At 44.6% G+C, this 16,881-nt stretch overlaps 1 protein-coding gene across 5 annotated transcripts in view; it reads right to left on the bottom strand.

Annotated features, from left to right (window-relative positions):
- Positions 1 to 16,048, bottom strand: part of LRP1 (LDL receptor related protein 1) — a 314,457-nt gene extending 298,409 nt beyond the window's left edge. For all 5 annotated transcript variants that reach the window (XM_081900693.1, XM_081900695.1, XM_081900694.1 and 2 more), the window contains exon 1: positions 15,304 to 16,048. In XM_081900693.1, coding sequence (XP_081756819.1) covers positions 15,304 to 15,379 — 76 coding nt within the window. In that variant the 5' untranslated portion in view covers positions 15,380 to 16,048. The remainder of the gene's footprint in view (positions 1 to 15,303) is intronic.
- Positions 16,049 to 16,881: the final 833 nt, after the last annotated feature.

Here is a 16,881-nt window from a genome sequence, read left to right as displayed (position 1 = left end):
TAAATTTTAGCAGTATATTTCGTAGTGCGGGGGTTACTTTTGTCGCTACTATAGCTGATCAACTGGGAATATGACATTCTTGCTGATCTACTGCAAAACAACCAGAGTTCTGCTGGATATCCAGATCTACATTCTGCCCACTTCTGCTTTAAAGAAAGTCAGTTAAATTGGGCTTGTAATTAGTTACTTGCCTGCAGCAAGTTAAGAACCGCCACTAAGCAACCAGAAAGGGAAATCTTGTTACTAAAACTTAATTTATATTCATACTTTTTATATTGTTGGCAAGCCATTCAACAAACAATTAATATAAATATTTATAAGTACACAGGCTAGGTTCTTATAGGCATATATTAATTTGTGAAAAAGCAACTGACAGGGGAAGAATCACATTTTCCCAAAAACCAAATATTGCATTTTGAGCACGGGGGAAATACAGTATCTCTGCCAGAGCAGTCATTTCTTGACTCATTCAGTTCAGATTCTTCACACCTACTGGGAAAAAGTGGGAAAAGCCCTGACACACATCTCACTCAAGTTGCTCCTGTGATGTGTGATACACCCTGTAATTTAGAAGCTAATCGTTTAGAAGTAACATCAAAATCCAGTGTCATGTGGTATAGAAATGAAAATAAATAAATAAATAAGAAATAAATAAAGGTGGCCCTTTAGCATTTTATTTTGCAACTAAAAGTAAAAAGGGGAAGACTTGCAAAGGAAAACCATTTTTTTTAAATTTCCATGCACTCTTCAAATTCCTTGTTTCATTTCCCACTCCCCTTCTTACCCCCAAAGCGCTGAACTCTTTTGAGACTCCAGAATCCCACAGGAAATATTAAGATAAACAGGATGTCATTTGAACCAGTGAGCAGCAGAAGGATAGTGGACAGATTGATCTCTCATATTGTTGTAAGAAAGTGACTTTTCAGATACTCTCCTTCCCACAAGGGAGATACAGTAGGGAGATACAGAAGGAAGCTATTTATTAGCATAGCTACTTCCCTTGTGCTCATCAATACAGGACTGTTTTCCTGTCAGCAGCATCTTGTCTACCCTAATTTTAGTGCATTTATTTTTGCCCGGAAACATTTATCTCCACCAAAGGCTATTTGTGGGTTATCAAAACTTTAGGACAGAGGTTTGTGGTTCCTCCTTCTCCCAAAAAACTATAAAAATCTACTGAACTACAGTAATTCCATATCTGCTTAAAACCTAGCCACAAAACAAGCTCAGTTGGAAAGGTCTTAAGACTACTTCTGTTGCTTAAATTTAAGGACACTTGCCATGTTACCAGCGAAAGAACACTCTCTGGAGGAACACCCATCCGAAGATCCAAGGAAATTTGTATCTAACAATGCATGCCTGTTTCAAAGAAATCCTGCTTCCAGATTCTTTCATGACACTAACCCACCAACAACCAGCCTACCAACTCACTTGCCTGCATGCCTGCCTGGATCAATGTGTAATAAGATAGTTTACATGGCACCCTTGGGGCCTTGCCATGGTGCCCACAAAGCCTCCCACTTCCACAATCCCTGCCCACTTGAGGTGGTGATGATGGCTAACTTTCGCTCCTTGGAAGGTACACAGAACTGAAGAAGGAAATTTGAAAAGTGATGGTGCTGCTCACTTCCTCTTTCATCTCTATGTACTAATCAAACCTCAAATTATTTTACTCAGAATCCTTAGAAAAGCAAAGTGTGTGTGCTTGCTCACACACCCTTAGATGGAGGGCCTCATCTAAGGGAGAAGAGACACAGCAGCAGCAGCCATAGCACTCACTCAAAAATCTCAATCTCAATCCAAGGGCCTTCTGGCAGTTCCCTCACTGTGAGAAGTGAGGTTACAGGGAACCAGGCAAAGGGCCTTCTCGGTAGGGGCACCCGTCCTGTGGAACACCCTGCCTCCAGATGTCAAGGAAACAAACAACTATCTAACTTTTAGAAGACATCTGAAGGCAACCCTGTTTGGGGAAGTTTTTAATGTTTGGTGTTTTATCGTGTTTTTAATATTCTGTTGGAAACCATCCAGAGTGGCTGAGGCAACCCAGCCAGATGGGTGGGGTATAAATATTATTATTATTATTATTATTAATGTGCCTAGGGTTGCCATACTTCAAATAGTAAATTTCCTGACACCCATAAAGTTGTTGAGCCCACAAAGTTGATCTTAGGAAGACCCCAAAATTGTTGAGCCCCAAAATAGTGATTTAAAGCTTTTTGGAGCTGTTTCCGCTGCTTTTTCCATTGCGTTGCCATACATCCGGGGTTTTCCTGACATTTTGCCAATTTGACAAAATTTCTCCCGACACCATTTTTACACCCAAAAACCAGGACATGTCAGGAATTTTCCTGACATATGGGAAGCCTAAATGTGCCTTAAAAGTTTGGCTCCCCTGACTTGCACACTTCTGTTCAACATTCTGTTCAGGTAGTTCATCAACCAGGTGGAAGGAAACAAACTTTGGTAACAATCATAATTTTCTGGTGAGTGAGTGGGATGCTGTGGTCTACCTTTCTGTTGTTGTTAACTGTATATTACTTGTTTCAGGGTATGTGAAGGTGTGTTGCTGTGAAGGGTGGTAATCACCAATTTTTCTTTCTGTGAAATGGTCTCTTAAATTTCACCAGTCTCTTAAACTTCCATATGTGCTCTCTGATTAGGAAAAGTTGGGGACCCCCTGCCATAATCAATCTCTTAGCCTCCTTTGATTTCACTACTTTACTGGGGCCCAACTGAGATTAGGGAACCATGTTTCTGCGCAAGAGGGAAACCCTGCTGGTGATAAAAAGTTGGAATGGATGATAACATTGCAAAGGACTTCTACTGGACCTCCAAAAAGACAATGGGGCAGGAGATCTGATTGTGTGAGGACTGAGTCACACAAGATCACCTCAGTATACAGCCAGCATTTCACCAAAAAATGTCCTTCCCTCTTGCAATATAACAATTGAAATACTTTCCTAATGTTTAGGGATCTTTATCTCCATCTGGTAAACACGCAAATGGCAAGCAATTCAGACAATTTTGCAAACCCCTCCTGTGATTAAAATGCTATTGCTCAAATGTCAGGGGGGAAATGGAGAAATTTCATGTCATCCCAAAAGAGGACAGGGATGAGGAAGAACTCAGTTTTTGCAACCATTTGCTCATGAGAGTCTTTTTATTTTTTCTTGGACAAGTTGTTCTGTTCCTTTGACAGCACACAATGCAATTAGGTTGGGACAGGCATCTCAATTGGCAGGATGAAAGTAGTGATTGTTATGGCAATGGATGGCTGATTCAGGAGATGATGGGTTCAAGTCCAGGGTGGACTTCTTCTTTTTTTTAAGAATTTTTTTTATTAACCGACCAATCACATCAAATCAAACCAAATTACATAAATTCCAAATTACACAGCCGAATTTTAAATTTTTGTTGGGGGTACCCATATTTCAAGTTCCAAAGGGGATCCAATCAACTTCTTGCTTCTTACTGCTGTTTTAATGTCCACAAATCTAACCTTATGATGTTCACAGTACTATCCAGTCCTTTTTTATTATTTTTCCACATCTCTTGTTGTTATTTTCATATATTTTTCCTTTCTCTTTGTGACCTCTGATAGTCTCCACAAGCTGGTTAGAACAGTTTGTAATCCTGCGTGGATATTTTTTTTTTTATCCAGTAGCCATATCCAGACATTTTCCATATAACATCACTTCCATACATCAAAACAATCTTAGCGTCATTAATCTTCACCAATCTGCCTCCTTTCTGAAAACCTCTGAGGAGATTCACTAGGAATGCAGTCTGAAAACAAGTCCGTTCTTCCTCCCAGCTATAAATCCTTTGGCAAGATGGCGACTCCAAATTAATTGCTGCGCCATTCCCAAAAGCTCTTATTGCTTCTCGGTCTCCATAAAGCATACTTTTGGTTAAAGTTTATCTCCACACAGACCTTAATCATCCTGCTTGGGTCAGTTCAACCGACGATTCTAATGAGGAGGGGTTCTTGTAAATCACATAGAAGGAAAGTAAAAAAGGTCCGCCCCCCCCCCCTATTCACTCCCGTTGTCAACATACCCAGCCTTTGGTGTATCTTCATCGTAAAATATTCCTGTTTCTCCAGCCCGTCATCTTCTTTCGCAGAGGTCACTTAAATTAGCAAACTTCACTCCCCTTCTTCACTTGAAATATGTGCATTTGCTTCTTTTGTAATTAATTATTCCAAATTGCTGCAGCTAGTGCGCGATCAGAGACAGCGTCCAGGAGAGCTGAGATCCACACAGGGGCATTCTGCCTAGGGCCCTCACCCCTTCTTTCGAATTAGGGGGTGATTTATGGGCACAGCAGGCAAGGGCAGTGTTCCCCATTTCCTTGGGGCAACAAGGGAGGCTGCCTACTCCCATAACAGCCTCTTAATTACCCCGTGTGGGTCGGAGAGATGGTATTGTCGGCCATCTTCCAATGCGCCCCCTAGTGGCCCCCCAGTCCAGGGTGGACTTCTACCAACATAGTTCTCCAGAGCTCCTGAACAAAGTAGACAACACAATAAACCTGTCTGGGCTGTAACAAGCTAGACTGCAAAAGTGTGTGCAGCATATGATGGAATTTTTACTCCAGACACACACAAACTGAGAGCAAGAGAGTGAGAGAGAGAACAGCCATCTTAGGGAGAAAGCAGGGCTCTTCTTACGTTCTCAAGGCAATTTGATTTTTGTTATATGAGAAAAGAGACCTTTGTTCCATGAGAGAGAAATCTCTCTGCTTGCCTACTGGATCTACCCCAGCTTACCCTACTTCAAGAGAATCTAAGGCAGCACAGGAATCCAGCAGCCTTTTGCAATGAGTGAAAAGGGAAAGAAGGACGGCTTTCAATTAGTGAAATATTTCATTGGGGGGGTGCACTGAAGCAAGCAAGAGCAGAGCAATAAAACGCCCCAGGAGCTCTTACAGACTGAACTACAAACTTAAAACTGGTTCTTCCCAGGGAGCCCCATAAACTGAGGGTGCTACAGAGGGCATCAACATGAAACCAGGACTTCTCAGGGGTGGCTTTCCAAATGTGGAATGCTCTCCCCAGAGAGATGAGCCTATTGACATCACTATAAGCTTTCAGGGACAGGGTGAAGACATTCCTATTCATCCGGGCACTTTGCTCCCAATTTGTGTTTATCTTTTAGTTGGAAGGGGTAGGATGTGCCCTTTTTATGTTATTGCAAGATGAGCACTTTAAGTTATTAATGTATTTTTAAATTTGATACTTGTATGCGTTTTTTTTTTAAATGTAAGTCATTTTGAGATGCTTTTTGGAGTAATCAGCATATACAATTTTATTGTTATTGTTATTATTCGGGGAGGAAGGTCGATTATATAGAATATTCAGCATCTTCACCCAACCAGCAATCTTCTGGATTACCTGAAGGAAGCAGTGGGGATTAGAATGACATAAGGTTGATATATATGTTTACAGTGCAAATATTCCCCAAGGCTAGGGAAGCATTAGAGTTCAGCAGATTACACCAAAGCCTAGGAGCCTTCCAGGATTTCCAAGAGCAGAGCAAAGCAGGGCATGTTACTACCACCCTTTTTAATTATTTGCCTGCTTTCTTTCCTGTGTCAACATTCTGCAGATATATACAGTCACACTAACTTTCACTCTTGCGGGATTGTCACACAATGAATATATCGTTGCATTCAAACTGTATCCCACAACATGCGAATAAAATGTAGAGGGTTGTTTCTGCAAAGGATTGCAGAGGACTTATGTTTGCACTGTCAAAAGACATTTTACCTTGCCAAAGCATCACAGAGAAAATAGATGGCATATTGGTGCCCTGGACATACTCAGATGTACATTTCCCCATGCACCTATGCAAGGCCACATCCCCATGGATATTCCAGGGTCTTCTTTGATCCCCCCCTATTTTTATTATTATGATTTAAAGAGATCATGTACAAGTACACCCTACAACAAGGCAGTGTGGGGAGGCAGACTTGGGGGTACCACTAGAAGGCAGGTGGGTATATTGTAGCCTGGAGAAGATTAAAAAGAGATATGATAGCAGGCTTCAAATATCTGAAGACTTGTTCCTCTGTTGCTCCAGAAGACAGGACTAGAATAATGGGCAGAAAATCCAAGTGGGAGGTTTTGACCAGATATTAGAACAGTAATGGCTAACCTGGTGCTGTCTAGCCGTTTTGGACTAAAACACCTGTAGTCCAAAACAGCTGGAAGGCACCAAGTTGGCGAAGGCTGTATTAGGAGACACCTCCAAGGGGTAATAGCAGTTTTCACAGAGGAACAGACTGCCGTGGGGGGGGGGAGAACTCCCTTTTGCTGGGGGTACTTAAGCAAAAGTATCTATCAATGAAGCTGCAGTTGAAAGATTCCTGTCATTGAGCAAGGGATTGAATCAGAAAGATTTCCAAGGTTCCTTCCAACTCTATGATTCTATGAAGTGATCAGTTGTTTAGTTTCTTATTAAATATTTCCCTCCGATGGGTGCAACATTTGCAGTCTGGGTCTCTGTCATGAAAATATCTTTTTCAGATATGGCATAGGAAAAGGACAATAGGCAGGCACTTCTCCAGAAAGAATAAGACGTTTCTGATCTCTAGTATTCTTCCTGTCTCTCTTCCTACCTTCTGTACAGGTATAAACATCTACTATAGTTCAACTGTAGTTGTCAAAATCTTGGAATTGGTAGCTCACATGGATAAACACTAAATATTTTTCCCCAGTGGGTGTATTCTGTCAACAACTCTTATTAATTAATGATACACTTCAGAAATAACAATATAAAACACAGGGTGGGTGGGTGTTTTAAGGCATTCAGTCCATAATAGCATTCTACAAGCTAGACAAGTTATCCTTTAAAGAGGTGTTGTGAATTTGCAACAACGTTTATACCTCTTCCCATCCTAGTAAAGCTTGCTGAAGTCTGAATGCTAAAATTATGGGAGTCACACAACAACTAATCTAGCCTGGCAGATATATTTCACATGGCAACTGTATTTAGCTGGATCAGGCCCATCTAGTTCAACATCCTGTTCTCACAGTGGCTGACCAAATGATGGCAGGATATCCACAAGCAGGGCATGAGCACAACATCACTCTGCCCCCGAGATTACCATCTCTGGTATTCAGAGGTATAATGGATGCATCACAAGAGTCTGCCCATCTAACATTGTTTTATTTGCAAGCCTGTTACAGTTATTCCCAAAACATGATTGGGAGAAAATGTCAAGTTTCAAGGTTTCATGACCTGGACCATGGTGAGAGTATATGGGTAAAAAATGTAGGAAAGAGAAAAACAGAGACCTTACTGTGGGGATCTGCTAAAGACTGCCAAGGCAGGCTGAAGACTTGGAGGATGCTTTCCTAGAGCAGATTGCCAAACATTCAAAAAGGAGAGATATAGTAGTCATGGGAGACTTCAATTTCTCCAATATCTGTTCGAACTCAAACTCTGCCAAGAATGTAAGGTCCGACAAATTCCTCTGTTGCCTCACTGACACTTTCTTCTCCCAGAAGGTGGAAGAAGCAACAAGGGGATCGTCTATCTTGGATCTGGTCCTCACCATCAGGGAAGAACTGATCAACAAGTACTCAGAAAATTGGGAGGAGATTATCATGTCCTCCTGGGTTAAGAAGGGCATGTATAAGAAATGGGAGAAAGGGAAAACTTGACCTGAGTTAGGCCTAGGAAGCTTGGCTCCACTCACAGACTCACTCTTGCAGGAGCTGTGACACAGGCAAATGGCCCTTTACTCCTTTTCCCACCACCACAACCTGCAACTGAAGCTCTATCTCCCACAGCTACCAACCGTTTATCTTATTTCATTTCATAAATTTTATATCATGCTTGAAAGTAGAAAAATGAAAAACTTCAAACACTTCATGCATGTGGGCAGCAAGAGAGTATTTGTGTTGGACAATAACTAGGGAGATCAGAATTCAGATCCTCACTCAGCCATGAAGCTCACTGTGACAGACCTCTCAGCCTGGACAACCTCACAGGGTTGTTGAGAGTACCAATGGAGGAAACAATGTAAGTTGCCCTGAATTCCTTGGTGGAAGGGTGAGATACAATTTTATTAAATAAATTCTGACAGTCTAGTCCAGGGGTTGTCAACCTGGTCCCTACCGCCCACCAGTGGGCGTTTCAGGATTCTAGGTGAGCGGGAGGGGGTTCTATGGCACAAGCTGAATTCCCCTTCCATTGAGCACTGGTGGGCAGTAAGGAAATTTTACCATCAAGAAAGAGGCATTAGTGGGCGGTAGGTATAAAAGGGTTGACTACCCCTGGACTAGAGCATATCTTGTAGATACAACAATGAAGAGTGAGGTACCCAGATTACATTACTGTTCCCAGATTACATTACTGATTGTGGTGGAAACAGCATGTTTGAACACAAAAGAAAGAAAAAGAAAGAAAGAAAGAAAGAAAGAAAGAAAGAAAGAAAGAAAGAAAGAAAGAAAGAAAGAAAGAAAGAACACCTACCACACGTTAAAAGTGAGGCAAGAACCCTCTGGTCTGAAATCTGATTTCTATGTGCAAGAAGTGTGTTTGTTTGAATATGTGGAGTATTAAGTCATTGAACTCCCCCACTTGTGGTCTCAAGTGGTACAGTACAGGAACAAATGTATATCTGTGTAAAGCAGACCACTGTGGTGCCTAAAAAGCACACGTGAGAGTGGCAGGGGGAGAGGGGTGTCCTGGGGAACAAGACCTCTGCTAGGGCCCAGACAGAAAGGCTTTGGGGCCTAGCTTGAATCTCCAGGCTGCTAGTTGCCTGCCACTATATATGTTAAAATGCCCCTGCATACAACCAAGCAGGGTGAGAGCTTTGGTTCACTAGGCCACCTCCCAGTGTCCCTTCAGCCAAGGCTACAGCATCATACAACACAGAGACAGGGCCACAGAAGACTTACAAGTACTAACATGCAGCACTCCATAACATCGCTCAGCTCACATATATAATAATCCACCACACACACACACACACACCTACCCACCCATGTTATATAAGAGTTTGGGCGGCAGCCGTTGCAGTCAGCAGCCAGACTAGTTTACAATGCTTCAGCTGAAGAACAAGAGAAAGTAAAGCAGACCAGAATGCTCTCAGAAGGCCCGTTCCCTACTGATGTCCACTCAAGGGCAATTCCATTCTTGAGCCTGTAGCGATAAAGACCACAGAGCAGAAAACAAGGGCTTGCAATCCATAGTTCAACAAATAAATCAGCCTGCAAACAAAGACTCAAGGGTTCAATGCAAAATAAAACCCATGTGAGGATAATTAACCCCAGAAAAAGACTCAACATCAGATACTTTTGTATGGCCACTTCACATAATAATTGCACAGAGGCAAATGAGGGTTCGACACTAATTGTTCACTCAGGAGCCAACCACAGCCCCATCATAGCTCCCTGACAAGTGTACCAAGTCAAGCCCTTGGTCCATCCGGCTGACAGCAGCTCTCTGGCACCTAACTGGAGATGGTAAGGATCAACCCTAGGACCACCTGAGCATGTCAAGCAGATGCTCTACCACTGAGCTATGGTCACTCCCATGTTGGGATTGTAACTCACATGCAACTGATACACTTAGGGCTATACCTAAACAATAATGTGCCAAAATTCGAAGAGCACCGACTCAGAAGTAAATCCCACTAAACTAAATGGGCTAAGGATTAGTCTTACAGATTTCAAAGGCTTGGTGAAAAGGCAGAATTGTGAAATTCTGACACTCACAACTGAATTGTGACTATCTCAAACTGCATTTTTTTAAAAAAGGTTTCTACAACAAATGTCTGAAGAAATGGTGGAGGCATGAAACCGCTTTTGCTAATTGCTCCAGTGGTGCCAGCATAATGCCTGAGTGACAATAGCACAATGTTGTGTCTTGTGACACAGTGCTTGCACAACTGGTGGTAGATCTATCCTAAGCATTTGTATGCTGGCAGAGCATAACTTAGGAATGGGCTACAAAGCAATTATAAAAGCTGAGCCAGAAAGGGAGAAATGAAAGCTATTAGCTGCTTGCTTTCAAGATTCTACAAGCCAATGGAAAGCACCAACCTATTTTCAAAGGGGATAACATGTGGGGTGGGGAGGAGGGCAAGAGCTCAGAAGTAGAGCACGTGCTTTCCATACATGAAATCCCCGGTTCAGTCCCTGTTAAAGGGTCTCAAGTATCAGAATGGGGAAAGACCTCAGACTGAGAGCTGGACAGCTGCTGTCTACTAGGGTAGGCAACATCAGACAGGATGAACAGCTGATCTGAGAAAGTGCAAGGTATCTCCTTACAACGTGCCACATTTTTTAAAAAATCCACAAACAAAAAAAACAGTAATGGTTTTTCAAATCAGCTGAAGGGAAAGCAAATTAGCTTCCCCTACAAAGGTATTCCTCTCTCCCACGTTATCTTAGAAGGTGTCAAATGTTTTTCCTCCTGTATAAACTACACAGAAACAAAAGGGCTTGGAGCATTCCCACACTGGTTTCAACACATGAGGAGTTCCTCGTGAACTATACTCCTTATCCATAGCACCACACGGGTGGAACTTTCCAACGGCGCAGCCACTGAAACTTCAGCCTGCTGAACTTTTGTTGTGAGGTTGGTTGCCATACTTTGCAAAGTAGGTTCTAGTTCCACCAAACATCTCCTAGCCAAACCTCTCTGAAAAGTTTTGGTTGCCCACCCATATTTTGTTTTTCATATATACTACCACCGACTAAAACTCTGCACCAATAAAAGCTGATCTTTATAAGAGAGTATGTGCCACAGGTTGAATCCAAATAATGAAATGCTGCTACTCTGGTGTACCCTACAGAACATATACAGCTGGCTAATCTGTGCCTTGGGGTGGTGCTACATTTAGTATTGTTGCTGTTGTTGGCATCTGTCTGTCTTGGGAGACAATGGAGGCAGGCGTGTGCCTTTGGGGATCTGGAAAGAAGGCAGCAGCTGCACAGAATGAGAAAGGTAAGTCAGGGTACAGGGTACAACCTTTATGCTGTAACCAGGTCTATAGGCCAGGGCAAGGCAGGTTATTGGTCCACCTTACCCAGTAGACTCCACTGGGTTGCCTGTGGTGACGGGTCTTTAGCAATGCCTGCTACCCGACTCCTTTTAACTGGAGACACCAGCTTGGGAGCTTCTGAATGTTAAGCATGTTCTCTGCAACTGAGGGCTCAGTTTCGCACACTGCTTTCCAGGTTCTGGTCTGAACTTTAAAGCTCCGTATCTGAGTTTTCATTTTTGTCCTGGCACTTTCCCTGGGAAAAACCATGTTTTACCACTGAATCGGAGCAAATGGCAATCCGTGGAAAACCAGATTGCCAGGGGCTCCAATTGAGTGGTAAAATGAAGGTTTCCCCGGGGAAAGTGCCAGGATAAAAAAAAAATCCACTCAGACATGGAGCTTTAAAGCCCAGGTCTGTGGCTAGAAATGCAGCACAAAAGGATGAGCCCTCAGTCAGTTTGACCCTGAATACTTCATGTATATCACATCTGCAGGCTCTTCTGCTCCTATCCAGGCATGTTATAGCACTGCTCCCCACCCCAGCTTCCTATCGCACCTGTGACACACAGTGGCTGCCCATTATACTCCAGACCATCTCAATTAAGGTTCACCCTCTATAATTGGACATATTTTGTGTCTGGCTACAGGAAGCTCTGCTTTATTCTGATGCAGATGTTCCACGTGCATTACGAGAACCAGCAATTCTATATCCAGCATTGCACAGCCACAGAAATAAACTGCACAGAAGGTGATACCTAATGTTGGTCTGAGAAGATCCACCAAAATACATTGTTAGAAACTCAGATATACAAGCTAATCACCAAAAGGCACCTTGAACCTGGGTTACGTTCGCCACAACAGAATGTCTAGACGCCTTTTTATTTTATTTTTTTGTGAGGAGCTTTATTCATCATCATCATCATTTCAATACTGCTTTATATTTTGAAGAAAAAATCTCAAAGCAGTTTACAACACATTAAAACATCAAATAAAATAACCCAGGATAAAACAAATTCAAGCTTCAAGGAAAATATTTCAAAGCCTTCTCTAAGTGACATTTTGCTTTTCCCTTATTTATTTGCCTACTAAATTTATATAGCTGTTTCATAGCAGAAGTACTCTAGGAAGCCAGGGTGTTGTAGTGGTTAAGAGTGTTGGACTATGACCTGGAAGGCCAGGGCTCATATCCCCCCCTCAGTCATGAAGTTCACTGGGTGACCTTGGGCCAGTCACAGTCTTTGAACCTACCTCACCTGGTCATTGTAAGGATTAACTGAGGAGGGAGGTGAACCATGTACTACTTGGAGAAAAAGGTGGGATATAAATGCAATAAATAAGCTCTTCTCCTTAGCTGCTGAAGAAAGCTGGAGGGGCCAGCCAGATGGAGATGTCATTCGCCAACCTGGCATCCAGAGATCTCCACATGGTTGCACCTGGACCAGCACCAGTTGCAAAACACACCTGGGGTATTTTGTGCACTGTCAAAATCCACAGACTTGAGTAACTTAAACCCACTGATCCCAATGGCACCACTGAGAGTATGACTTAGCCTACTTATCCCCAGCTTCTAAACAGCCAAGCAAACAGACAACTGAAAAATGGTACACCAGTAAAGTACTGGACCCCCCAGTGACTAAAGGGAGACACAAAGTCCGGAAAACTAAAGAGAGTCATGATGGGTCAGATATGTAAGTGACTGCAACGCAAATGTCTACACTGGAGGTGAGTTAGGACGACTAGAAAGGTCTGAAGGCGTGTAGAATCAGAAGTACAAAAGAGATGCTAGCTGACCAAACAAACAAAGAGGCATGCTCAGGATTGGGGAAGGCAGGTTCTGATGTGGAAGTTACATTATTTGAAAAGCCATCCTGCAAAAGGGGAGGGGGGGTGTTAGGTTAAGGCAGTGCTTACTCAAAAAAACTCAAGCATGTACAGAATCCTACTCCTAGCAGGTATTTCTCAGAATCCCTCTGTATCAGCTACTTACTCAGAGGGAACTAGCACACTCTGCACATGCTCAAAGGAGACCTATTATTTTGCAGGCCTGCACCAGAGTGGCGAGGAAGGGGGGGCTAGTTCCAGGGCTAAGCTGCTTTTCATTAGCCTTGGTTCAAAATCAAGCCCAGAAAGTGGATGCCATGCAGAGAGACTTGTCAAAATGGAGAACTGCAAAGGAGAAACTGCTTAGTTCTGAATCTACGCAGTAATGACAGATTGCTCAATTATGGCTCAGTCACAAGATGCACTGAAGTTTGTCATTAGTTGTGCCAACGGTTGTGTCTAACCACTGGTCCACAGTGCCTACACATTACAGAAGTCACTAATTCCTCTTCAGGGAAGAGATAGCCATGAATAACATCTAGGGAGTCTAAACCACAAAATGACTTCAAAATGTTATATGTAAACAGTACAGAGAAGACCACCAGCATGGCACACGCATTTTAAATGTAGCTGCCGAAGGGCCCCAAAATGGAACTCTCAACACCCCCCCCAAAAAAACCCCAGAGCCCCAAAGACCCAAAGTTATGACTTGCACAACAGAACTTAGTGAGAAATCCCAGAAAACATGTCTATTTTGAAGGAAGGCTTAAAAAAAAGAAACTAATGTCATGCCAAGCCCTTCAAGAATGACAATATCTCTCTCTCTCTCTCTCTCTCTCTCTCTCTCTCTCTCTCTCACACACACACACACACACACACGAATAATATGTGAAAAATGTGATGCAGAGGGTTTGGGGTTGGCAAAGCTAAGTTAATTCATTATCTGTCATCATTTTTTGCTGGGGGGGGGGAGATGAAGCCACAGAAACCTCCAGTTTGCAGCTACCACTTCAGCTAAAAGCATGGCAAGCAGTCTCTTTGCCTCTTCTCTGTCCCATCATGCTTAAATTCCCCATGTCAGCAGAGTAAATAATCACATTCCTAAGCAACATTGGTGATCCACGGCTTTTTCTTTTTTTTTCCAAACTAACTAGCCACTCCCCAAGCACCACCTTCCTGTGTTCCTGCCCTGATTCCCCAGGGGAAAGCACCCCGTCCTTGTTTTTTTGTTCTTCCAAGCCGGCTTGAAAACATGGTACCTCTCTCAACTCTACCTTGTTGTCTTCAGTATCTGCTATGTCATGCACTCAGGGCGCAGTGCAGCCTCTCCTCCTTTTGGCTTTGGAGGGGAATCGAGGGGAGTGGGGGTGGCAGGGAAGACTGATTTAGCAGATGCTTTTTACAGCCAAGATTCCATCACATTTAAATTGCCTGGATGTCTCCAGTTTAACCGACTGTATCAGAGGGCATTCAGCTACATCTTCAGGACAGTCAATTAAATATGAATACTTGACCGATTTGTCATTTACACACACAGCACAGTGTCATTTCACAGATGGATTTTCAACTCCCCATTTTATAGCTCTCTTGCCAGCAGAGGTAGGATCTTTAAGCGAAAATATCCTAAGATGACAATGGAGCAGAAGAGGCTGAAGGAAACGCAGAGGCACTGCAAACCTCAGAGCAAATGATTTATTTACTGAAACAGGAAAGGAAATGGAAGAAGACTTCAATATGAAGCAACTACTTCCACTACTTGGCGTTCCCTGGTCTGGATGTGCCAGTAAAACTAGGAGGTGCAGTTTTTGAAAAAGACAACTAGTGAATGTGAGGATCTGGAGAAAATCTGTTCAGCACAGCTTTGCTCCAGTTGTGTTTTAAAGCTGCACACTGGCTGTGTGTGTGTGTGTGTGTGGTGATATTCCTGTGTTACCTCCATTCAACACTGTGAAGTGAATTCATTAAGAAATAGATCTCACAGAAGCAGGTCTTAATTTTATAGCCTTGTCTCACCACAACCCCCTTAAAAATAATACAAAATCCAATCCCTGTATTAGCATATATATTCATACACAGACATCCATTGTCTCCTGAAAAGTAATACATACAACAGGCAGAATTTTGCAGGCACTGAGGGTGGGGGGCAGGCTAGGCTAGTGATGAATGCCAAATATGCAACACCCCCTTCCACACAGCCCCTGCTTTTTAAAAGATGCAGCTTTGTTCTAAACTGCAAACAATATGCTGATTTCTTACGAGCAACGATCTCCCCCACCCAGCCACCCACCCCTTGCCGTTTTGGGAAGAGCTACCCTTACTGCAAAAAAGGGGGAGGGTGTTATTGTTTATACTGAGGAAGATAACTGCAAGCAGACAACGTAATAAAGACTGGCATTCATTCATTTAAACAGAACTCAAGAGAAGACATAAGGCATGGAAGAGAGGAAAAGGAGGGAGAAAAGGTTTTAAACTCACCTTCATGGGCAAAAATAGGGGCGAAACCTACGAGTATGTGCAAAAATCCTAGCAAAAGCATCAAGGGCCCCATCATCACTTCTAGCCTGTGGGCCAGCGTGCTTGGGCAAAAATATATTAAAAAATAAGATCAGCGCTCTAGACAGTCCACAGAAGACTCGCAGCTACAACCGCTTTCTTTTCTTCTTGGGTCTCCTTCTTCACCCTGTCTTTCCAGGGGTCTTCAATTCTTTCCACATCCACCGAAGGAAGAGCGGGGGGGGGGGGTCGCAAGGAAAAGCCCCTCTCCCTCCTCCTCTCTCCCTCCCAGCCCAGGAGATGAGAGAGCCCAGCAGCGGCAAAGGCTGGGGAGGGGAGAGAGGAGGGGGTTCAGCCCTCCTTGGCGAGAAAGGGAGGCTGCATGCAGGAAAAAGGAGGAGGAGGAGGAGGAGGGGGCAATCGGCAACCCACCGCCCGCGGTGCACTAGATGCGAGGCAAGGTAATGGCAACGACCATCGGAGGCGCCCAGGAATGATGCATGGAGGGAAAGAGGCAGGAATGAGCGGGGAGGGCGAGAAGAAAGGAGGGAAAAGAGGGGTCCTTCTGGATCCAGAGGCAAACGGAGAGCGGCAGCTCCTTCCCCGCTTGCGAGCCCCTCCTGGGTGGCGCGGGAGGGAGGATGCACACACTGAAGCCCGGGGCGCCCCGCTTGCGCTTTATGCACGAGCTGCTCCAGCGCCTACTGCCGCCGCCGCCGGAAAAGCAGCCCTGCCCGTTGCCCGCTGCCCGCCCGCCTGGCGCACCAGGAGCCTCCGCCGCCTGATGGAGCTCGCGCCGCCTTCGGCCCGCCTGACGTCATGGGCTCCCATGGAAAGGCGGGCGGGCGGGGGGGGGGCAAGCGGGGACTACGCGGCAGCGGCCCGGAGGCGCATGCGCTTCCCAGCGCTTGCTCCTGGAACGGGAGAAACGGGGCTTGCTGACTCTCCTGCTTCCTTTCCTAATCCTGCGAGCAGCCATCACCCGATGGCGAGGGGCAGCGGAAGCAGAAGGGCTTGGAGGATGCACGTGGGGACGAAGCCTAAGCACTCCGCGCAGCAGCGGTTTCTCGCAAAGGATGCCCCAAGGGCGGCCTCGGATTTACTGGAAGGAGCAAAGGTGCTCCGGGCGCGGAAGTGCTGCGCGCCTTAGCGGCAGGAGCACAAAGGGGGCCGTGCATCGCAGTCCGCCAGGGTCTTCTTGCAATGAATGGCTGCCCGCTCGCGGCCTTGCGCGGGGATGCAGCCCCTCCTCCCGCCCACTCGCCCGTTTCAAAGCAGGATACCTGCCTGCGTGTCTTGGGGTGAGGAAGATACGCTTTCGAGCCCAATCCCGCCCCATCGCAGCCTCCCTGACAAAAAGGGACGGACGGATTCAAAAGTCCTCGTTGCAGGAGGCCACTTCTGGCAACAAGAAGGCACGTGCATGCAATTTCAATCTCAGCCAAACCCTTGAAGCAAATGTGGCCAAAGGACTACAGAGGAAGAGACCACCTGTGAGGCATCCGAGATGCCCATTTCTGAGACAGTGGGAGGTTGCTTCGGTAAATAGACAGTGCCGGT

The sequence above is a fragment of the Podarcis melisellensis genome (assembly GCF_964234715.1).
Source record: "Podarcis melisellensis genome assembly, chromosome: 2".
NCBI lineage: Eukaryota > Metazoa > Chordata > Lepidosauria > Squamata > Lacertidae > Podarcis > Podarcis melisellensis.
The sequence above is the reverse complement of the archived record's forward strand: the minus strand, read 5'-3'. Positions and strand labels throughout refer to the sequence as shown.